The sequence below is a fragment of the Bos indicus genome, chromosome 2 (genome assembly GCF_029378745.1).
Source record: "Bos indicus isolate NIAB-ARS_2022 breed Sahiwal x Tharparkar chromosome 2, NIAB-ARS_B.indTharparkar_mat_pri_1.0, whole genome shotgun sequence".
Taxonomy (NCBI): domain Eukaryota; kingdom Metazoa; phylum Chordata; class Mammalia; order Artiodactyla; family Bovidae; genus Bos; species Bos indicus.
In genome coordinates, this window is record NC_091761.1 from 19,612,360 (window position 1) to 19,637,543 (window position 25,184).

The 25,184-nt window shown below is 40.7% G+C and overlaps 1 protein-coding gene across 4 annotated transcripts; it reads right to left on the reverse strand.

Annotated features, from left to right (window-relative positions):
• Positions 1–2,555: 2,555 nt before the first annotated feature.
• On the reverse strand, positions 2,556–12,200 carry HNRNPA3 (heterogeneous nuclear ribonucleoprotein A3). 4 transcript variants are annotated; one of them, XM_019970343.2, is made up of 11 exons: positions 12,103–12,200; positions 9,931–10,053; positions 9,696–9,842; positions 9,405–9,615; positions 8,990–9,079; positions 8,811–8,906; positions 8,642–8,722; positions 8,043–8,186; positions 7,101–7,223; positions 6,936–7,005; positions 2,556–6,841 (listed from the first exon to the last, which is right to left on the reverse strand). In XM_019970343.2, the coding sequence occupies exons 1-10, from the start codon at positions 12,106–12,108 to the stop codon at positions 6,953–6,955; spliced, it is 1,074 nt and encodes a 357-aa protein (XP_019825902.1). In that variant the 5' UTR covers positions 12,109–12,200; the 3' UTR covers positions 2,556–6,841; positions 6,936–6,952. The 4 variants fall into 4 exon arrangements, with proteins under 4 accessions (XP_019825902.1, XP_019825892.1, XP_019825885.1 ...); XM_019970333.2 differs by having other exon boundaries at positions 2,556–4,134; positions 12,037–12,194; XM_019970326.2 differs by having other exon boundaries at positions 12,037–12,193.
• Positions 12,201–25,184: the final 12,984 nt, after the last annotated feature.

The following is a 25,184-nucleotide window of genomic DNA, read 5'->3' on the forward strand; positions in this document are numbered from 1 at the left end:
CTTTAAGACAACCAATCACATCTCAGTACCTAAGAATTATTCTGAAGTACTATACATACTACATTACACAAAACCAGAATTTTAAAATCTAACAAATTCTGACCCGTGACTAAAAGTAGATTTCATCTCTTGATCAAAATTTGAAATGTATTTATCACTAACTCCTCAGATTTTTAAACTTTGCTATCCGATTGCTAAACCTTAAACTCAGCTCCGAATTTCAAAATGGCTACCAATGCCCTTCACATCAAGGTATAGCAAGCATTCTATTACAAATAATTTCATGATAATCCATTTGCTGTATAGAACTCTTACAAGATTTCTCCTGAAGCCTGTGCATGGTTCCTCTGCTGCTGCCGCTAAGTCGCGTTCGACTCTGTGCAACCCCATAGACAGCAGCCCACCAGGCTCCCCCGTCCCTGGGATTCTCTAGGCAAGAACACTGGAGTGGGTTGCCATTTCCTTCTCCAATGCATGAAAGTGAAAAGTCAAAGTGAAGTTGTTCAGTTGTGTCTGACTCCTAGCGACCCCATGGACTGCAGCCTACCAGGCTCCTCCGTCCATGGGATTTTCTAGGCAAGAGTACTGGAGTTGGGTGCCATCGCCTTCTCCGGGCGTGGCCCTTCAAAGTACCTTAAACTTACTTACCCATTCTTCTAAGTCTCAGAACATACACAAAATATTCTCAAAGATATTACTAGGTCAATTCCAGCTTTTTAACACTCTTGAGAACTGGGGAAAATTTAGACAAGAACTTTGATTCTACATGGAGGGAAAAAACCTCCCATTAGCATGAACTTTGTCCCCCTCTAATAAAAATACTATCTTTAGGAACCATGGAACAGGTACTAGCTTTAGCTTTTTAAATCCTGTCAGATTTAACCTTCAGACTTACTAGATCACTAGATTACTGTTGCCAAATATCTCAAAATGCCACTTATCCACAACTTCAAGGTTAAACAGCACTAGGCTTATTTGATGCCTAGCGTACATACTGCTGAGTCAAACTAATTCTTGATAACCATTTTCAAAGTAAGATTTAATTCTACATAGTTGATGCATATAAAAACATTCTAAGGGGACCGCTACCATCACCAAACTGCCAAAGGGAGCATGGCATATAAAGAAACCCGTAATAACTTGATCATGGTCACAAAACTCTTTGAAAACTCCTGATTGTATATTTTCCAATACTTAATGAATAAAGGGTGTTAAGACAACTGAGGTTAAATGCAAATAACCTGTCAAGAGTACTTCTGATGCAGTTAACTCAAAATTTTTAGCAGAATGGACTAATTCAACAATGTACTTTTTAAATGAAAATTACATGCATCCTACTTTTCAGATACAACGAACATCCGATAGAATCTGTAATCCTTGTGATAAGCCCATGTCTATACACATGGATGTGCTGAAATTTTACCATTTCTCAGTAAGCTGTCCACATCCTTGTACATTAACATTATTCACATTATCAATAAATTTAAAAACAGTACAGATAAATTCGTTATTTCCCAAGCAGCTTTCAGTGTCGTGCCAGGCAAACAGATTAATGCACCCTTGCCCCTACCTGACTGAAAAAGCAGTAAACGAAACTGGCATTTTATACCTACTTTACTCTTCCCCCAACCCTTGGGACTTCATACTCAGTCCCAAGTTCAATTAAACCTGGATCCCACTTTTAATTCTAGTACACGGGAGACTCCAATTTGTCTTGACTGAACATTTTGCATTTTCATTCTGAAAAAATAGCTTACTTTTACTCAAGCATTAAACTCAATTTATAACCTACAGCTTCATAGAAAACCACTGCCATTATTCTATGAAAGCAGTATTGAATAAAAGCAAAATGTATCAAAATCCTGTTAACAGCCAAAAATCCTCAAGACTGTGTCAATTCACAAAGAATTTAACATGTTAATAGCTATCAATGCAAAGAGCCTGAAGTGTTATCTTTTCCCAACCCTTAAAATGCTCAATTGCCTTTCTTGAAGTTAAGAAACCAAATACTTTTGGCTTCCCTGGCAGTCCAGTGGTTAAGAATCTGCCTTGCACTGGGGGGAGGAGGGACACACAGGTTGGATCCCTGGTTAAGATCCCACATGCCAGAGAAACTAAGCCTGTGTGCCACAACTACTGAGCCCTTTAGAGCCTGTTTCTCAAGATGACAAGCCCTCATATCACTAGAGTAGCTAGCCCCACTCAGCGCAACTCAAGAATACCCACTACACAAGACTTGGCACAGCCAAAAATAAAAAACCCAAATACTTGAGTACCTTCTAACATTTGGAATCCCCTTCCCTCTGAATTGCTTATTCACGTAACTGCTTTACTAAAATTTTTATCCAAGGAAAGTTGATTCACTCCTCACCAATCACCTGAATTATCACTCAAAATCCTTAAGTGGAGGTAAAATTTCCCACACCTATCCCTCATGTGATGTTTACTACCTTTAACTGATAATGTGAAGGCTCATTCCAGGTTTCCTTTTTTACTTCCACCTATTCACCATTGAAGTCACATGAACATTGTGAAGTGACAAAACAACACACACATTTCTAAAAATATTTTAATGAAAAAGTTCTTTCTGTAAACATTTCATTATACTACAAATAAAACATTTGAATCCATTACAGACCACCTCTTAAAGTCTTATAAATCAGAGTAAAACATTGATTGGAAAGAAATCTTGAATACTTGATATAGGCTAACAATCCTTACGTTCCCCTGCACATTAGCATGCTTACTCACTACTTTGTGACAATTATTGGAATTCCAAGAGATACTGGCATTAGAAATATTTCAAATTGTGACTTACATATTTAGAACTCTTAAAACCAATTTTATTTCAACTGTTCAACAAATGGTCCTTTTTACCAAATTTTCTTCTTTAGGACATGAGTGTAAATTGATTTTTTAAAAAAGAAATGTGTGGGAGGCTATAACCTAGGAGTTTTGACGAAAGGTTTGCCTTGACCATCTCTTGTATAACTTCGTTTACCGGTGTTAAGAGCATCATATTTTTCAGAAATGACAGTGGAACTACATTTAAATAAAATCACTTTATTTCATAAAATCGATGGACTGGAAAAGAACAATGTCTTGCCTTTAAAAAAGAAAATGTTTCACTATCTTAGGAAATCTGCGTCATTAAAAACCATGTTGTAAAGAAAATTATTAAAAAGGCTATTTACCTTATTTAACACTTATTAGGTGTAGAAACTCAGCCCTGATTTAGTCAGAGACCCAACCAGCCATTCTCTGAAAATAAATGTGGCAAACTAACTACTCTTGTTTATATATAAGAACTTGACTTATAATTTAGAAACTAGTTTTAACCATCTGTCCCCTTCCCCTCATGTTATTTTAAAAAGTGAATTAACACCAAATCTCAAATTTTAACGAGCCCTTTTGGGGCAGCAATAATAGCCCTTATGAACAGTTAGCATCTGACTTTGTGTAGCAATGGAGTATTTTTTAACTCTTCTTTGGGAAAGGTTGTCTTTTAGAAAGGAGCTTTAGTTTATGTAGGGCCCCACTACTTCTGGTTAACAGGTCAACAACAAAACCAAAAGAGAACCAAAAGTTTATCCTATTAGTCCAAATAATTCCCTGAAGTCATATGCAAGAGAACTTACTTATGTATGAGGCCACTTGAATGAAGACCATTTTTAGATCTGTATGATCTGACAGTTTTGAAAGTTCATTCCAGATGTGTTTTTTTTTCCCCTAGAATGAGGATTGGAAGTGTAATGCTTCTGTTACAAGTCATGCTTGTTACAAAAATCCTTTAAAAAAATCTGGTCACTCTCTTTTCAAAAATTGACTTTATCCTAAGGACACCAACAATGAATTGTTTATATCTGACTCAAGATCAACACTCATGGTTTTTGCAGAGAAAATCTTAAAACTGTTTAAAATGTGCTGGATGTGATTCCTCAAGACAAAGCTTTCAGCTGAAAAAGTGTGCCAATGTATCTAATAGTTTTAAAATATGTACTGTAAATTTATGGGGAAACAAATGGTGTCATCAGGCTTTACTGTGAGCTACAAACCTTACCCAGCCAGAAACCTTCGTATTTAAGATGGTAGGAAAGACATTCCTCATTTAGGCAAGTAGGGTTCTCATTCAACCTGCAAATCAAAAAAATTACTCTTACCTTGCTTTACAAAAAATTACTCTTTAATTAGTGAAAAAATTCAAATTCAAACCTTACCTAATGCTTATTGCCCTTCCTCGCAGGTCTAAATGCTAGACCTAGTGACTGTGGCCAACTATCTCTCATTGGTGTTCCAAAAGGCGAAGAGCTCCTTCCTGCTAGACCTTCTTCGATATTTCAGTTGTAATAAGCAGATTTAACTAGCTTTTGGAAAGTTGCTCACTATCACCATAGTATTTTATGCCTTCACTTCTCTGTAGTTGAAGCTCTTGCTGCTGCCTTGTCATTCTTTATTTATGCTGACTTGTCCATACTCAAAATGCTGCTGAAGTCCTGTCTTAGTGAGTCTCGTTTGATCCACATCGTGCTTAAAAAGCACCTCTTAGGTCCTTTAAAGCTGGTTAAATCGCTCTCCTCATGGCTTAACTTTTCCACACTGTTCACAAGAACTAAGCTAACAATACAACTTATAAACAGGTCACATACACAGATTTCACCTGCTTATAGGTTGCAAACATCAACTTAACTGACAGTATTTTCACTATTAAACTAGTTCCAGAACACAGAAAGTTTTGTTAACAGTACAATTAACCTCATATGTCATTAAAGGATACTGTCAAGGTTGTGTCAAAACAATTTCACAAACATAGAAACAGGAAATGTTAACCTCCCCCATTCCTTCAACCTTTATTATAGGAATAAAAAAAACCTTGAGACAATTTAGCTTAATTTTAATAAATGTTTCCCAAGCATTATTTTGACCAGGTACCCAGATTTAAGTTATGAACATTGACAGTGTCCATTTATATAACCACACTTTTAAGTTGTTAAAGACTTAACCATTTGCTGATAATTAGCCTATTTTCTACACTGCTTATTCACATATGTCCATTAACAAATGGAATGTTGTCTGTTACATTTATTGGTTTGTGAGTGTTTTCTGAAAAACTGCAGTGTCTGTGAAGACCAATTTCCATGCTGGCATGCATCCAAATATTAATGCACAGAGGCACAGAATTAGAGCAACGAGAGCATAGTCAAACACTAGCACGCCCCATCCCCCCTTTATTGCTTGTTTTGCTTAGTACTTCTTAGAACAAAAATAAGAAACTCGAATTCAACGTTCAACTGCCAAAGAAACAATAACAACAGGGCACATACTCAGGGCTTGAATGAAATTGTAAACACTAGCTGGCGCAAAACAGTAGACATTGATTTTTATATATATATATATATATATGTGACCTTGTTATCTAAAACTCTTCTCAACAAGGATCTTCCAAACAAATTGTAAACTCATACCAACATGATTTAGGTTCAAGCATACACATGAATAACAGTGTGTTCTTTGGGATTTTAAGTGAGTACAAGCTGACTATTCAAATTTGAATCCAGGTCTCGGGGAAGTGAAAAGCTTTTCTGTACTAAGCAACTGTGCTGCAAGTCTACTGCAGTTAAGTATCTGAGATGATTTCCATCTAGACTATCCTTGGTTTTCACCCAGTAAAATGCAGAGGGTACAAACAGGAAAGCATGCCAGCCAGTTAAGGGTTCAACAATGCATGATTTTTATTCCCTTGCTCTGAGAGCTTGTATCAAAAAAATATATATTAAACCAAGGAAAATAACTGAAGATTTACGGGCCTCTTGTGCTTTAAAAAGGAAAAAAAGATAGCCACTAATTTGCTCAGATACAGCAGGCTTAGTGGTCTTGTATTTTCAACATTTTAAGAATGTTTCCTAAGGTAGGAGAAAAGGGGAATCATTCACTACCCCTTCCCAGAATTTAAACAGAGGGCAGTAGACATTCTTTACACCCAAATAAAACTATGGCAGCAGATCACTTGTGACCAAGGTGAATGTAGAATGGAGATGTTCTAAACACAGCTAGGACTCTCAGCAAAGCTAATACACTAAAATCATGATTACATTTTGAAAGAAAATGCACAAAAACCAAATATAAATTTTGAGATTTTTCATTTGAAGGTAAATCTTAATGCTATTAAATTCACAAATATGCTAATTTAAATACCCAATTCTATTATCTAAAACACACATTGCAAACATACAAATATCTATTCTCTCCACATGTCAGAGCCATTCATTTCATGGTTTGGAAATGGGGAGAATAGATTCCCCTTAAACTGCAAGTCAGCAGGTGTTTCTTTACAGTTAACTTTAGCAAAATTCATACAAAATAGTAATTAACAATGATCTTCTTTACTTGTTAACTCACAAGGAAACACCTTCAAAACTGCATTTTGTTAAAGTTTCTGTACTAAAATGTAGAAAAACTGAACTACACAAATATTGAAAAGTTAAAAATTCCTTAATTTTTTATTCCTGGTACCACTACCACAATTTACAGGGCAATATACCTGATGTAATGAAAAGAAAAAGAAAAAGACAAAGCTACAACAGATAAAAGACCTCAGGAATGTACATCTAATTGACACTACATTGCATTAATCAATAGCTGCACTTTTTGCAAACTGTGGCTATGACAGTCCTGAACAAGAAGGGTTTCCTGTTTAAGCTGCAGTAACTTTTCTGACTATGGATCATCGTTCCTTCTGTGGCAGATTTTTACAGTTCCTCTAACGCATTTGGGACGACTGTCTCAAAGTAACCTGCAGCTTTCCTGACAACTCCTCGCTCTCTCTCCTGCTAAGAACTGTAGCCTGTTGAATAATACAGGATAAAAAAATTATTACACTCAGTGAACAATTCCACATATTCGTTTATCATCATTACAGAAACTTAAAAGATACCTACCCTTTTCTTCTGAGTTTTTAGAACCTTCTGCTACCATATCCACCACTTCCACCACCAGATCCATAACCACCTGGAAATACACATAAAAAGATTATAAAGAAATATACATACATTTTTAACTTAAATGACAATACAGGATTTTACTAGGAAAAAAAAATTATTTACCACCATAGGGACTGCCCGAGCTTCTTCCACCAAAACTACCCCCTTTCATGGGTCCATAATTTGACTGCTGTTGTCCACTATAATTTCCAAAATCATTATAGTTTCCACCACCACCATAGTTACCTGAAATTACAAAGATTTTATTTGTGGCTGACCTACAGAAGTTATTTTCCTGTTTTTAATACATACATGCATTGCATTATCTTTCGACAATCACAGCACCATCCTGACACACACAATCCTTTGAGATTTCACAGAACTATCAAACTCTTTCCACCACAAAAATCTCAGACATACACAGCAGAGGAATAGAAAGTCAAAGTTGGCTAAAGAGACTAGACAGCTACCATAGCCTTCATATTAGATGGCTCTGGCACATTCTCTTCACAACACTCAACACCATAAAATCTGAGAGATTCACTGTAGCTGATACAGTATAACTTCTAAGTCATTGATAAAAAGCATTTCAAATTGACCATTAGGAAAAACCTGTTGTTGATACAGCAATACAATTCAAAATTGAATACATTCAATAATAAAGTTCTTTAAAGTATCATGGAGTATGGAGTAATGATGCAGACTAAGAGTCTGAAACACTGCTGACATATATTTTTAGTCATCTAAATCCTGATAACACCTATTCAACACGTCTGCATATTCAATTTATAGTTACCATCTATCCAGCTTAAAAGTGCCTAAAGTAAAAATCCGGGCAACAAACATTACTGTTAAATGTCCCATTTGAATATGGAGAACATGTGAATACATTTTGCAAATTGACTAAATCGCAGCAATGTAAGAAAATTCAGTTTAACTTTCCACTATTTGAGGATATTCTATTATAAAACGTGAAATTTGACCTGTTTGTAACATTTTTCTAAAATGCATGTAGTGAACTATAAAAACAATATTGAATACTTAAAACAAGTGAAAGTCTACCACCTCCAAAATTTCCTCCTTCATTGTAACCATCATATCCTCCACCACCACCACCATAGCCACCACCTTGGTTTCCATATCCTCCTGGTCCACCACCACCGTAACCTCCTCTACTACTATAACCAGGACCACCGCCATAGTTGCCACCTAGAAAAACAAATTGAGTTTTTAGACAAAAACAAATGTACAGTCAAGTTATAGAATGCCAGTTTACTGTGCTTTTAAACCCCAGGAAAAACAGGCCAATTAACACACTAAAACTTGGTAATACCTGGTTAATAGAGCAGCTACAATCTGGGCTATTAACCACTAACATGAAAGCGTAAATCTTTTGATATTAAAAAACTGTTCCATTTTTTAAAAAATCTAAGAAGAACAGTATTAAAAAATCTAAGAACAGTAAACAGTCTCCTCTGAGAAAAATAATTCCACCTCAGTTAGCCGTACAATAAATCTTATCCGCCAAAAAAAACAAGATAACATTAAATCTTAAGGGGAAAAAAGGTCTTGTCTTCTATAGTATTAATTTAGAAGCATACTTTAATAGTCAAGTCACACAAAAATATAGAAAATATCAAGTCGAAAACCATTACAAAACTTACCATCCCCTCCAAATCCATTATATCCACCATCGCCTCCTCCATAGCTCCCTCTGCTGCCACCACCTCCACCACCATAGCCTCCTTAAAAAAAAGGTGTGGATTAAATGTATATTCAATTTACTAATAAATTTCAGGTAGACATGTTCTCAGAAGTAAGATAATGTCCTACCTCTTCCACCAAAGTTTCCACCACGGCCAAAGTTTCCTCCACCACCTCCAAAGTTTCCTCCACGACCCATAAAGTTGCCAGATCCACCTCCACGACCTTGAACACAGGCAAGAAAGATCTTTAAGAAACTTACCATCATAACTTATGTCTATTTCGTATGCATATATGATATTACTCACCTCTTTGTGATCCAGCAGATTGCATCTCTTGTTTAGAAAGGGCCTTTTTCACTTCACAATTATGCCCATTAATAGTGTGGTATTTCTGAACTAAAAATTTTTTTAATCAAACAAACAAAGAAAAGTTATTTGATGTTTTTGGGAAAGCACATGTTATCCTTTACTGCTAAACAACTTATTAAAACATCATCAAAATCGTAGTGACTTCGGAGTGGGGTTGAGTGGGATGTGAATCACATTTATTGATTCAGATGCTGGTTACACGTGCAGCCACTTCATGAAAACTAAACCATACACTTTTCTATGCTATTTTATACATAATACAAACTTATAAGCAATTTAGCAAGTTTAGAACAAAGCAAACAAATCATTTCTGCTTTCTCATTCAAGCTCTTCCATTCAAATGGCTACTTACCAACAATTTTATCAACTGTATCATGATCATCAAAAGTTACAAAAGCAAATCCTCTCTTTTTCCCACTCTGCCTGTCTTCCATAACTTCTATGGTTTCAATCTTGCCATACTTTTCAAAGTAGTCTCTCAAATTATATTCTTCTGTATCTTCTTTAATACCACCAACAAAAATTTTCTTCACTGTTAGATGGGCACCAGGCTTTACAGAATCCTACAAATAAAAAATATGTAAGTAAAAAAACCTCAAATTTTTACAATTTCACATCATACAACATGGTATTATTAAAATACCTCTCTAGAAACAGCTCTCTTTGGTTCCACTACTCGCCCATCAACCTTGTGCGGTCGAGCACACATCGCTGCATCCACTTCTTCAACACAAGAATAAGTCACAAAACCAAAGCCCCTGGAACGTTTTGTTTGGGGGTCTCTCATCACCTACAAAATAAAAATTTTAAAGCACTGAAACACACCTCCACAGGTCCTCTGCCCTCTTTTGAGAAACTTTATTATTTTAATAACTTACCACACAATCTGTAAGTGTGCCCCATTTCTCAAAATGTTCTCTTAAGCTATCATCTGTAGTTTCAAAGCTCAGACCACCAATAAACAGCTTTCTCAACTGCTCTGGTTCCTTGGGATCATGACCCTGAGGAAAGAAACCAATACATTTTATTTTGTTTAGTAGTGAAAAATCCACAAGACTTTTAATCCCCTACAAATAACAACAAATTCCTGTACCATTATCACTTTGTCCAGTTAAAACACTAGAGTAGAATCATACATATCAACTGATTAAAGGAATCCAAACACCAAAACCTATAACCAAACTCTGAAATGCCAACATCACTTCTAAACTAAACTGAAGCCCAAGAGAATTCCAGATTCAGAAGTCCCATAATTTTGAGCTAAAACAACAAATTCTTGAGGGTAGATTATTTTTGAAGTGGCTACTGAGAAACCACTTTCTAAGAAATTAGTGTTGTGAATTCAGTATTTTATCTATACCATTTCTCTTCCTAACTTCCCTCCTGACTCTACACCTCCCAAAGCATTTAATTTTAAACCACAAAATCGTGAAACACAACTTATGTTACGAGTGACAAACTTAAAGGGAAATTTACCACTTTCAAGCAAATAAAGATGTTGAAATAAATATTTCTCAATGAAAGAGGAAACCAGCATTCCCCCTCACCAAAAAACCTGTGGGGGGAAAAAAGTCTACCACATAAAAATTTCCTATTTGCACTCCTACCACATACCCAAAATATCAAAACCAACACTTTACTAGGTCACACAACACCAGTTTTGGACTTACGTTAAGTACAGTATTCGATATAGTTTGACAAGGAGCCCAACAAAACAAAAATTTGAGATTTACAGAAAATCAACATATGGCCTGAATTGTTTTATACTTCAACTACGTCTTTAATAAATTACACGAACAGCCACTTAATACACATATGCATTAAGATATCGTTCATCAAAAGTGCTTAAATACATTACATTCTAAGGTCTTCCTGTGTCTTCTAAAAGTAGAGACGCTAAGGCATTTAATATGAAGAGGTTGTCACATGCTAGGAAAAAATGTTAAACGATTAATAGCCTAAAGCATTAATTCACTTAATTTCATCTTTTCAAGGCCCAGTTAAATGAATCTAATCGACGACAACGCAAAGTTGACATAAGAAAACAACTACAACCCACATGGAATTTTCTCAAACAAATGAAAAATTCGACTCTGGTTGCAGGCCTGGAAAATAAATTTCCAAGGAACTACAACCAGAGCCTACCCATCAGAGAATAAAAAAAAGATGAGAAAATTTTCAAATTCATATGTTACAACCACACTCAAATTTCGAGATAGAATACTTCACCCACATGGCGCTTAGTTACGTGTTAACACTGTTAAGTACTTTAGCAAAAATGGCAGCTCAAAAAATACTTTAAAACAGTAAACTTCAGGAAAAAAAAAAATTCATGTTTTGAACCGAGTGCTGCAAGGTACAGAACAAGACATAAAATTCTCCATTGAGAGATCTCTAAGGCCCAGAAACGCGTCGGGAGAACATCACCGAGAGCACCAGGCCGCAAGCTTCGAGGCCATTTGCGGCATTCTCTGCTGGGCCGCCTCCTCCCTCTTCCTTCCAATCCCACGCTCTCTCCCGCGGCGGAGCCAGGCGGCGGCCATTGCGTGCCAATGCGCCATTTCGTAACGCGGCGGCGGATCAATGTCAGTGTGGCCGCCGCCCGCCTGCTCGCTCGCCCGGATGTGCCTGCTCGTCCCCTCCCCTCCCCCACCGCCTCCTCCCAACCGCTCTCGCCGAGGCCCGCCATGCCGCCCTCGGCCTCGGATCCGAGGCCGCGCGGCCAGCGGGCCAGCTCCGCTCCCGAAGTCTCCCCAGCCACACCGCATCTCCAAGGGACCATTCGTGCAGCCCAGGGAGCCGGCAAGGCTGTCGAGAAGCCCCGAGGAGGGCTCCGAGGCCCGCTCCCCTCCCCCTCCCAGCGCCCGTCTCCACGCAGAGCGCGGGACGGCCGACCCGGTCCACCCGGCCTCCCCGCTCCCACCGAGCCAGGCCCCCCATCTTGCCGGCCACTACCCAGCAACCCCCCGCTCTCCCCCTAATACCTCCTCCCCCCGGCGGCGGCGGCGACGGCCGGAGTCGGGCTGGGGGCGACCGGGCGGCGGTTTTACCTCCATTTTGAGACCGGACTCGCCTCTTCCAACTCGAGTTCAATATGGGACCGAGAGGAAGAGGCGGAGCTAGCCGTCACGTGACGCACTTTCCGCGCGCCGCCGGCTTGGTGGGGGAGGGGCGAATTAGGAAGGGGCGTGGCCACCTGGGCGCGAAGAGGGACTAGAAGATTGGATTGGCGGGCAGAGGGTGGAGGCGTGGCAGGCCCCGGGAGCGCGCTCGCCTCGCCAACTTCCAGTGCGGCACCGCCCTTGCCACTGTTCGCGCCCGGGCGGCTACGAGGACGTCAGCTGGGGTTTGGCCAATGGCATGCGCCCACGTCGGGAGAACACCTCGTGACCGCGCGTCACTGGAGAAAAAGGCCTGTTTCCCTTTCTTCTCGCGCCCCTTTCCCCTCCCCCACATGGGCCTTTTAGGTCTCTATTACCAAATTCATTTCATTCCCGTGCTTAACTAAAACCACGTTTTTCCTTCTTGTAATTTAGAGTTGTAAGAAAGCCCTCCCCGCCCCTCGGCGTCTCCTCGCACGTTTCCAAGTGCCAAGGCCTGGTGTCCATGACTGCCACGCCCACTGTGCGGGCCCGCACTGAAAATCCCTGTCACACGAACACACGTGATTCACGGACATCTTGGAAAGGCTACAAAACGCGGTTGACACCGTGGAATTTCACCCTTAAACAGCAGAAGCAAGCCTGGTGGAGGGTGACTTCGCTGATGGTCTGGTAGTTAGGACTTTGTACTTACACCGCAGGGGGCGGGGGACGGGGTCCATCCCTGGTTGGAGAACTAAGATTCCACCCACATGCCCAGCGGTGAGACCGAAAGATTAAATAAATAAAGTGAAAATGAGGAGGAAAGCTTTAAAAAAAAAAAAACTATTTTAAAAAAGAGTGTTAAAAAGAAGATGATATATATGTGCCGTCTGTAGCCCGCCAGGCTCCTCTGTCCATGGAATTAATTCTCCTGGCAAGAATACTGGACTGGGTTGCCATTTCCTTTCCAGTTGGTCGAAGTCAGTTAATTAGGTACTCACTCATCTCAAGAAACTTGTTGGCATTATTTTCTTAAACTACTAGTTGCTGTGCAAAGAGCTGAGGCGCCAGATTTAAGTAATGATTTACAAGATTGCTAAAAGTAGGATTAGAAGATACACTCGGAGAATGATTTTTACCTAATTGTTTTCACTTGTGGACTATACAAACAAAATCAGAGAGTCGGTCTAATTCTTTCCTGGCCTACCAAATGACTAACTCATTTGCCCTCACTGAGCTCTAGTTTCAGTTTTGTGGGTGTTTTTGTTTTTTTTTTTTTAATGAAAATGGGGATAAGATTTAGTGATCGTCAACACCCATGACAGCTATAAATTAATAATCTGTGGACTCCCTATTTAAGCAAAGGTGCTGATAAAATGACTAGGATTGACAGGTCTCCCTACCATACTAAGATATGCTATATATTTTAATGTAGCAATGCATATGAACATCTCCTTTAGAATTGACCATGCTCTTCCTTAGAAAGATTAGAAATCTAATCAGTTATATTCTAAGTTGTTTGAAACGCAGTTTGTTAACCAATGGGGAATGACCAGCTTGGAGTTTGGGGGAAAATGGGGCACAAGTAATAACAATCTGTTGGTGTTTATGTAGCATTGCCCAAGTGGAACAGTGTTTGATTTGGGAGACATGAACTAAATGTACTCTGTTCTGGGGCAGAAACCAGTCACTAGGCCTTAATGTAACTTGGATGAAACAAACTTCCAAACCTCCTCGGGTTGCTCTGATTCTATTATTACAAGCAAATTATTACATATTCTGTTTATTAGGTACTCCTGTTAGCCAACAGTAGTCCTTGAGATAATTGGAAAAGTTTTCTGTCCTTCTCTGATATTTGTGTCAGAAGTTTTCTCTATGTCTTTTATACTTTTTATAAAACTTTATTACATAAAAGCTCTGAGCAATCAAGCTTCGTCACTGGCCCCGGATTGAATTCTTCTCCTCTGGAGGCCAAGAATCCCAACCCCTTTTGTAGTTCAGCAGCAACCTTTCATATTGGGGGCTCATCCGGGATTCTTCAGGACAAGGTAAGGATTCGTGGAACTCTAGTTCTTTGTTCTCCTAGCAAACATGTTTTCTGCAGTACTTTACTAACTCCATAGTGTGCTTGTGTGAAATGAATGACTCGCCCTGTGCAAAGCGAGTGAGGAGCCCTGCTCTGTGGTTCTGCGGTGACCTCATACGGCTTATGGCAGAAACCCTGTCAGGGGTTTATACCAATCAATGAACTTCCCCGGTGGCTGAGATGGTAAAGCATCTGCCTACAGTGTGGGAGACCAGGATTCAATCCCTGGGTCAGGAAGAGCTCCTGGAGAAGGAAATCGCAACCCACTCCAGAACTCTGGCCTGGAAAATCCCATGAACGGAGGAACCTGGTAGGCTATAGTCTATGGGGTCGCAAAGAGTCAGACGCTACTGAGCGACTTCACTTCGCTTTCAGTTTATACCCTTAGTGTTTTGTTAATATATAAAAACTTTGTGAGTTTGAATACAAATAGTAAGATTATTTCATAAGACTATATATGAAATAGTCAAGAATAACTTGGTCAGTTCTGAGTATGCAGAAAAACTTGAAGTTAAAGACCTTAGGGAGATGGCATTCATACCTCAATACCTATGAGACACTGCAAGGGTCTGACTGACCCCTTGGCTTCACTTTGGCATATGTTTGCATGGTGTTTTCTAACCAATTTATTTCTAATCAATAACTTGTTATTCTTTCTTTAAATTGTATTAAACTTTCATATTAATTTGAGAAATGTTGGGTGATAAGTATTTCCATCCAAGAAAATGCTATGTCAGTCTGCTTATTCAGGTCTTTTGGCCTAGAGTAAATTGTGGATTTCTTCTACTTTAGTTGTTCATCCAGATTCCATGGTTTTTTAAGACATTAGCTATTTGTTATGCTTTTGTCTAAGTTTCCCCTCCAACTCCAGGGCCACATGGTGTCTTCTACAAATATCCTTGTTGGAGTTCTTGACCCTGTTGCTGCTACTGCTGCTGTCACTTCAGTCATGTCCGACTCTGTGCGACCCCATAGACGGCAGCCCACCAGGCTCCCCTGTCCCTGGGATTCTCCAGGCAAGAACACTGGAGTGGGTTGCCATTTCCTTCTCCAATACAGGAAAGTGAAAAGTGAAAGTGAAGTCGCTCAGTCGTGTCCTACCCTCAGCGACCCCATGGACTGCAGCCTTCCAGGCTCCTCCATCCATGGGATTTTCCAGGCAAGAGTACTGGAGTGGGGTGCCATTGACCCTGTTGGACAAACTCAAAACTTAGCTGCTTTCTGTCCTTGTAGCCCTGGTTGTCTTTGAAATGTCTTTGGGAGAGATAGGGTGTGTTTGGAGTAGGGATCAGGGGACAAGTGTCCTAGGGTTGGATGGGTTGGAAGACTGACTTTATAAATGAGTTTTATCAAACTGCTCAATGTCTTTCATATCACAACACATAGAGAAAAATGCTAATTTTTTGTGTACAGCATTCGGTTACATAAATGAAGAAATTTAGAGGCATCTGAATGATGGTAAAAAAAAAATTTATAACATTTTCTTTAAACTGAATAATGATAAAATAACAGTGTATTAGAGGATATATTACACATTGAATTTGGATAAAACTTTCAAATAAAAATTTTCCACATTTTTAAATAGCTGACTTGAATTTGTTTCTGTAAATATATTTTATATTATGTTTTATGGTTAAAATGGATTTATTAATTTACTGATCTAGACTTTTAGTGATAAACTCATATTCTGAATAGTAATTATAAGCGAGGGACTCTGATCACAAAATATTTAAAATCATGTTACACAATTGTATAAAATGTATAATCGTAATTATATGTAAAGAAAAACAACTCTTACAACTCTCTTTTTTCACTGACAAATATAATATTGCAATTTCATATGATAATACAAATGAATTTCAGCCCCAATAGTACATTTTTACATCTGAAACTTCAGTTTTCAGAATGTGCATGGGTTGTCAAGAGCTAGCCTGGGCACTATTTTAAGAGTGCACTGCTGCAAGGAGATATATGTTATATATGTTCAGATAGATATTAAAGACATTGCCTGGAGCTGAGCCTGTTAGAAACTATACTCTGCCAAGGCTCCTCTCTTATACCCTGACTGATTATCCCTGAGGCTGTGTGCTGTGCCCCATGAGTCTTCTGCATTGGCTCCAGGATCCCTGATTCATGAGGGGTGCTTGGCAGACAGATACCAATGTGGCAGGCATCTCCTTGGCCACATGCAAACAGCAGAACTGTAAGTGTTGGTTGTTTCTTTGGCATACACCTCAGACTGCTCTGCACAGGTGCCTGAGGAGACCCAAACAAGGCTGCCCATGGCCAGCGGTACTAGCCCACAGGGCTCCAGCAGCCCATGACCCATCTCAACTGCCCCATTGTTCATTTCAGTTCAGTTCAGTCACTCAGTCGTGTCCGACTCTTTGCCACCCCATGAATCGCAGCACGCCAGGCCTCCCTGTCCATCACCAACTCCCAGAGTTCACCCAGACTCATGTCCATCGAGTCAGTGATGCCATCCAGCCATCTCATCCTCTGTCGTCCCCTTCTCCTCCTGCCCCCAATCCCTCCCAGCATCACAGTCTTTTCCAATGAGTCAACTCTTCACATGAGGTGGCCAGAGTACTGGAGTTTCAGCTTTAGCATCATTCCTTCCAAAGAAATCCCAGGGCTGATCTCCTTCAGAATGGACTGGTTGGATCTCCTTGCAGTCCAAGGGACTCTCAAGAGTCTTCTCCAACACCACAGTTCAAAAGCATCATTTCTTCGGTGCTCAGCCTTCTTCACAGTCCAACTCTCACATACATACATGACCACAGGAAAAACCATAGCCTTGACTAGACGGACCTTTATTGGCAAAGTAATGTCTCTGCTTTTCAATATGCTATCTAGGTTGGTCATAACTTTCCTTCCAAGGAGTAAGCATCTTTTATTTCATGGCTGCAGTCACCATCTGCAGTGATTTTGGAGCCCAGAAAAATAAAGTCTGACAGTGTTTCCACTGTTTCCCCATTTATTTCCCATGAAGTGATGGGACCGGATGCCATGATCTTCGTTTTCTGAATGTTGCGCTTTAAGCCAACTTTTTCACTCTCCACTTTCACTTTCATCGAGAGGCTTTTGAGTTCCTCTTCACTTTCTGCCATAAGGGTGGTGTCATCTGCATATCTGAGGTTATTGATATTTCTCCTGGCAGTCTTGATTCCAGCTTGTGCTTCTTCCAGCCCAGCATTTCTCATGATGTACTCTGCATATAAATGACACTCAACATACCTTAGTATATATATTCTTTTACATTTTCTTCTAGGCCTGTTTAAAGCTTTGAGCCGTGTGCATGATGAGTTGTGTCGAACTGCTTGTGACCCCATAGACTGTAGCCCATCAGGCTCTTCTGTCCAAGGAATTTTCCAGGCAAGAATATTGGACTTCTCCAGGGGATCTTCCTGACCCAAGCATCTCCTGAACTGACAGGTGGATTCTTTACCACCGAGTCACCAGGGAAGCCCTACGGCCATATATACACATTTACATATACTTAAAGCTTTGATTAAGGGCCTTTCCTGGTGGTTCAGATTGTAAAGAATCTGCATGCAATGCAGGAGACCTAGGTTCGATCCCTGGGTTGGGCAAATCCCCTGAAGAAGGGAATGGCGACCCACTCCAGTATTCTTGCCTGGAGAATTCCATGTGTGCTACAGTCCATGGGGTCCCAAAGAACTGGACACAACTGAGCAACTAACACTTTAACTTTCAAAGATTTGATTAGGCTTCCCAGGTGGCTCAGTGGTAAAGAATCCGCCTGCCAATGCAGGAGATGCAGGTTCTATCCCTGGGTCCGGAAGATCCCCTGAAGAAGGAAATGGGCCACCCACTCCAGTATTCTTACCTAGGAAATGCCCTGGACAGAGGAGCCTGGCAGGCTATGGATGCAAATGAGTTGGACATGACTTAGAGACTAAACAACAACATATATTGCCATATGGGCTTCCCAGGAGGTGCTAGAGGTAAAGAACCAACCTGCCAATGCAGGAGACATAAGAGATGTGGGTCTGAGACCTGGGTTGGGAAGATCCCCTGGAGGAGGGCATGGCAACCCACTCCAGTATTCTTCCCTGGAGAATTCAATAGACAGGAGCCTTGTGGGCTGTGGCCCACAGGGTGGCGCAGAGTCCGACACAACTAAAGTGACTTAGCAAGCACACATATAGCCATATCTGTTTCATTATAAAGAACATATAAAACTGTCCAGGTTGATCTGAAATTTCCTTTTTACCCCCTTCTTACTAAACCAGTCATTTATTGAACTCCTCTGTGCTAGGTACTGGAAATTCATCAGTCCCTCACATTACTGAACACTTACAACGTACCTTGCACTGTTGTAAGCATCTTATGTTCCTGAGTGCATTTAATTCCTCTAACAACCTTAGGAGTGTGCCCTATTATTGTCATTTTTTTAGGTGGGTATACTAGGACTTCGGCAGTTGAATAAATTGACCAGGGTCATATAGCCTCTACAACTAGGGAGCTGAGGTAGAATGTCATGTAATAGCTATATTTAACATTTTATTATTCTTGGAAGTAACAATATTTTGTTAAAAAATTTTCTGTCATCCATTTGTCACCTGCTCTACCTTTTTCATCATGTCTCCAGAGACTGGATGGCTCATGGTAAGGAATTCATTTATTTGTTGTTGAATAAGTAAGTGACTGAACAATGAATGAAATATTTTGGGTTCCCTGCAGTGCTCTACAGAACCTACAGCGTAATTTGTGGGCATAGTGCAAAATTAAAATGTAGAGCCTCTTGCTCAAAAATTATTAACAATTTTAAGATGGTGACATCTGAGCATTAAACCAAGTCAGGACCCCTCTGAACATGGCCTTGTATGACTCTGATGCTGGCCCTGACGCCTAGTGTAGTACTCTGTCTGAAGTAGGTTGTCAGTCTTTTTTGGATGATTTATTCATATTTCATTTTGTGATCTACCTCCACTTCCCCATTAGCCACTCCTTTCTTATGTGTTCATAATCTAATTTCTGCCCCAGGCTATGGAATTTTTTTTCCCAAAGTCACAAATGACTGTCTAGGTATGAAATTAATTTCCCTAGTATCAGTGTTCAGTTCAGTTGCTCAGTTGTGTCTGACTCTTTCCGACCCCATGGACTGCAGCACACCAGGCTTCTCTGTCCATCCCCAACTCCTGGAACTTGTTGAAACTCCTGTGCATAGAGTCAGTGATGCCATCCAACCGTCTCATCCTCTGTCATCCCATTCTCCTCCTGCCTTCAATCTTTCCCAGCATCAGGGTCTTAGAAAAGATTTTTCTTTCATTAGAAAATGAGTCAGCTCATCACATAAGGTGGTCAAAGTATTGGATCTTCAGCTTCAGCATCAGTCCTTCCAATGAATATTCAGGACTGATTTCCTTTAGGAATGACTAGTTTGATCTTCTTGCAGTCCAAGGGACTCTCAAGAGTCTTCTCCAACACCACAATTCAAAAGCATCAATTCTTTGCTGCTCAGCCTTCTTTATGGTCCAACTCTCACAACCATATATGACTACTGGAAAAACCATAGCTTTGACTAGATGGGCCTTTGTTGGCAAAGTAATGTCTCTGCTTTTTAATATGCTGTCTAGGTTGGGCACAGCTTTTCTTCCAGAGAGCAAGTATCTTTTAATTTCCTGGCTATAGTCACCATCTTCAGTGATTTTGGAGCCCAAGAAAATAAAGTCTGTCTCGGTTTCCAGTGTTTTCCCATTTATTTGGCATGAAGTGAGCGCAGGCGGCTGCGACGACCGGCGCACTAAGCACGACCAAGAGGACCTATCCCACGTCTGAGGTCAGGGGCAGAAGCCGGGAGGACCCCATGCCTGAAGGGCAGCAGCCAAGAGGAGCTACCCCGCGTTCAAGGATTGTGGCTGCGTGGGCACAGGAGGGTCTAGAGGAGCTATCCCACGTTGAAGGTCAGGAAGGGAGGCGGTGAGGAGATAGCCCTCCAAGGTAAAGGAGCAGCGGCTGCGCTTTGCTGGAGTAGCCGTGAAGAGATACCCCACGCCCAAGGTAAGAGAAAAGATGGTAGGTGTTGCAAGAGGGCATCAGAGGGCAGACACATTGAAACCATACTCACAGAAAACTGGTAAATCTAATCACACTAGGACCACAGCCTTGTCTAACTCAGTGAAACTAAGCCATGCCCGTGGGGCAACCCGAGATGGGCGGGTCATGGTGGAGAGATCTGACAGAATGTGGTCCACTGGAGAAGGGAATGGCAAACCACTTCAGTATTCTTGCCTTGAGAACCCCATGAACAGTATGAAAAGGCAAAATGATAGGATACTGAAAGAGGAACTCCCCAGGTCAGTAGATGCCCAACATGCTACTGGAGATCAGTGGAGAAATAACTCCAGAAAGAATGAAGGGATGGAGCCAAAGCAAAAAGAATACCCAGCTGTGGATGTGACTTGTGATAGAAGCAAGGTCCGATGCTGTAAAGAGCAATATTGCATAGGCACCTGGAATGTCAGGTCCATGAATCAAGGCAAATTGGAAGTGGTCAAACGAGATGGCAAGAGTGCATGTCAACATTCTAGGAATCAGCGAACTAAAATGGACTTAAATGGGTGACTTTAACTCAGATGACCATTATATCTACTACTGCGGGCAGGAATCCCTCAGAAGAAATGGAGTAGGCATCATGGTCAACAAAAGAGTCTGAAATGCAGTACTTGGATGCACTCTCAAAAATGACGGAATGATCTCTGTTCATTTCCAAGGCAGACCATTCAATATCACAGTAATCCAAGTCTATGCCCCAACCAGTAACGCTGAAGAAGCTGAAGTTGAATGGTTCTATGAAGACCTACAAGACCTTTTAGAACTAACACCCAAAAAAAATGTGCTTTTCATTATAGGGGACTGGAATGCAAAAGTAGGAAGTCAAGAAACTCCTGGAGTGACAGGCAAATTTGGCCTTGGAATATGGAATGAAGCAGGGCAAAGACTAGAGTTTTGCCAAGAAAATGCACTGATCATAACAAACACCCTCTTCCAACAACACAAGAGAAGACTCTACATATGGACATCACCAGATGGTCAACATCGAAATCAGATTGATTATATTCTTTGCAGCCAAAGATGGAGAAGCTCTGTACAGTCAGCAAAAACAAGACCAGAAGCTGACTGTGGCTCAGATCATGAACTCTTTATTGCCAAATTCAGACTTAAATTGAAGAAAGTAGGGAAAACCACTAGACCATACAGGTATGACCTAAATCAAATCCCTTGTGACTATACAGTGGAAGTGAGAAATAGATTTAAGGGCCTAGATCTGATAGATAGAGTGCCTGATGAACTATGGACTGAGGTTCATGACATTGTACAGGAGACAGGGATCAAGACCATCCCCATGGAAAAGAAATGCAAAAAAGCAAAATGGTTGTCTGGGGAGGCCTTAAAAATAGCTGTGAAAAGAAGAGAAGTGAAAAGCAAAGGAGCAAAGGAAAGGTATAAGCATCTGAATGCAGAGTTCCAAAGAATAGCAAGAAGAGATAAGAAAGCCTTCCTCAGTGATCAATGCAAAGAAATAGAGGAAAACAACAGAATGGGAAAGACTAGATATCTCTTCAAGAAAATTAGAGATACCAAGGGAACATTTTGTGCAAAAATGGGCTCGATAAAGGACAGAGATGGTATGGACCTAACAGAAGCAGAAGATATTAAGAAGAGATGGCAACAATACACAGAAGAACTGTACAAAAAAGATCTTCATGACCCAGATCTTCATAATCACGATGGTGTGATCACTGACCTAGAGCCAGACATTCTGGAATGTGAAGTCAAGTGGGCCTTATAAAGCATCACTACGAACAAAGCTAGTGGAAGTGATGGAATTCCAGTTGACCTATTCCAAATCCTGAAAGATGATGCTGTGAAAGTGCTATATTCAATATGCCAGCAAATTTGGAAAACTCAGCCATGGCCACAGGACTGGAAAAGGTCAGTTTTCATTCCAATCCCAAAGAAAGGCAATGCCAAAGAATGCTCAAACTACCGCACAATTGCATTCATCTCACACGTTAGTAAAGTAATGCTCAAAATTCTCCAAGCCAGGCTTCAGCAATATGTGAACCGTGAACTTCCTGATGTTCAAGGTGGTTTTAGAAAAGGCAGAGGAACCAGAGATCAAATTGCCAACATCCGCTGGATCATTGTAAAAGCAAGAGAGTTCCAGAAAAACATCTATTTCTGCTTTATTGACTATGCCAGAGCCTTTGACTGTGTGGATCACAATAAACTGTGGAAAATTCTGAAAGAGATAGGAATACCAGACCACCTGACCTGCCTCTTGAGAAATCTGTATGCAGGTCAGGAAGCAAGAGTTAGAACAGGACATGGAACAACAGACTGGTTCCAAATAGGAAAAGGAGTACGTCAAGGCTGTATATTGTCATCCTGCTTATTTAACTTCTATGCAGAGTACATCATGAGAAACGCTGGACTGGAAGACGCATAAGCTGGAATCAAGATTGCCAGGAGAAATATCAATAACCTCAGATATGCAGATGACACCACCCTTACGGCAGAAAGTGAAGAGGAACTCAAAAGCCTCTTGATGAAAGTGAAAGAGGAGAGTGAAAAAGTTGGCTTAAAGCGCAACAGTCAGAAAACGAAGATCATGGCATCCGGTCCCATCACTTCACGGGAAATAGATGGGGAAACAGTGGAAACAGTGTCAAACTTTATTTTTTGGGGCTCCAAAATCACTGAAGATGGTGATTGCAGCCATGAAATTAAAAGACGCTGACTCCTTGGAATGAAAGTTATGACCAACCTAGATAGCATATTGAAAAGCAGAGACATTACTTTGCCAACACAGGTTCGTCTAGTCAAGGCTATGGTTTTTCCTGTGGTCATGTATGGATGTGAGAGTTGGACTGTGAAGAAGGCTGAGCGCCGAAGAATTGATGCTTTTGAACTGTGGTGTTGGAGAAGACTCTTGAGAGTCCCTTGGACTGCAAGGAGATCCAACCAGTCCATTCTGAAGGAGATCAGCCCTGGGATTTCTTTGGAAGGAATGATGCTAAAGCTGAAACTCCAGTACTTTGGCCACCTCATGTGAAGAGTTGACTCATTGGAAAAGACTGTGATGCTGGGAGGGATTGGGAGCAGGAGGAGAAGGGGACGACAGAGGATGAGATGGCTGGATGGCATCACTGACTCGATGGACGTGAGTCTGGGTGAAATCCGGGAGTTGGTGATGGACAGGGAGGCCTGGCGTGCTGTGATTCATGGGGTTGCAAAGAGTCGGACATGACTGAGCGACTGAACTGAACTGATGGGACCGGATGCCATGACCTTAGTTTTTTGAATGTTGAATTTTAAGGCAGGCTTTTTACTCTGCTCTTTCAATTTCATCAATAGGCTCTTTAGTTCCTTTTCGCTTTCTGCCTTAAGTGTGGTGCCATCTGCTTATCTGAGGTTATTGATATTTCTTCTGGCAATCTTGATTCTAGCTTGTCCTTCTTGAATCATACAATTGTACAGTGACTATGCTGTCTTTCAGACAAGTCCCAACTTGGAAATTTGAAAGGCTAAAATGTTTTTAAAAAGTCCTTTATAAATGACTTCCCTGTATTTCTCTTGTCACATCTTTTGGGATGGATATCTGTAATTTTGTCTGTGTAGCATCTAATTTCCTTCTAGTAGTAGCATTCTGACTTTCTTATGGAACCACCTGCTTCTCATTCTTAGACTATAGGGTTCAGGGGGAGCTGATTCCACTCCTGATCACAGGGGCAGCATTTGACTTATAACTAACCAATCTACATTGTGTCCTCTAGTTCAGTAATTGGTTCAAAACTGACAAGTGTCTTATTATTCATTGATTCATTTATTCACTCAACAAATATTTATTAAGTACCAGCCACATGCCTGGTAATGTTTTAGATAGCTAGGGCTACATCACCGGGGGGCGGGAATGACAAAAGTTCTTTCCTTCATGGAACTTACCTTCAACTTGAGGGAGATAAATCAATAGGAAACATAGGACATTACAAGGTGTTAGATGATGTCATAGAGCAAAACAAAATAGGGAAGTTGGTAGGGAGTGATAGGAGAGGAAGGAGAAAATGCATTTAGATGATCCAAGATGGCTAATTGAGAATGTTGATGTTTGAGCAAAGACTAGAAGGAGATGAGGGATTGAACATTGGATATTTGGGGGAACAGGGAATAAAGAATAAGGAAGAGAGTGCAGTAACCCTGAGGCAGATTCGCGTCTGAAATATATGAGCAAGAAAGCCAGTTTGCTAGAGGCAGAGTGAGTGAAAGGTTAAGAGAATTGTAATAAGGTCAGAAGTAGTAGGAGATGTGATCTTACAATTCTTTGCAAGAATTTTGGATTTCACTGTGACAGGAAAAACCCCTGGATAGTTTTGAGCCTTAAATTATTAGAGGATCATCCTGAACTCTTTGTCAGATGAATCACTTATCTCTGTTTCACTAAGGTCTGTCTCTGGGATTTAGTTTGTTCTTACATTTGGAACTGGAGAAGGCAATGGCACCCCACTCCAGTACTCTTGCCTGGAAAATCCCACGGACGGAGGAGCCTGGTAGGCTGCAGTCCATGGGGTCGCAAAGAGTCAGACACGACTGAGCGACTTCACTTTCACTTTTCACTTTCATGCATTGGAGAAGGAAATGGCAACCCACTCCAGTGTTCTTGCCTGGAGAATCCCGGGGACGGGGGAACCTGGTGGGCTGCTGTCTAGGGGGTTACACAGAGTCGGACACAACTGAAGTGACATAGCAGTAGCAATAGCAGTTCATTTGGAACATATTTCTCTGTTGCTTCATTTTCTGTGACTCTCTGTGTTGGTTTCTGTGTACCAGATAGAACAGTCACCTCTCCTACTCTTGAAGGAGTCGTCTTGTTTAGGAAATGAATCTTATTGTTCAGCCTGCCTTGGCGATTTTCCTTGGTGATTGTCCAGGTAGG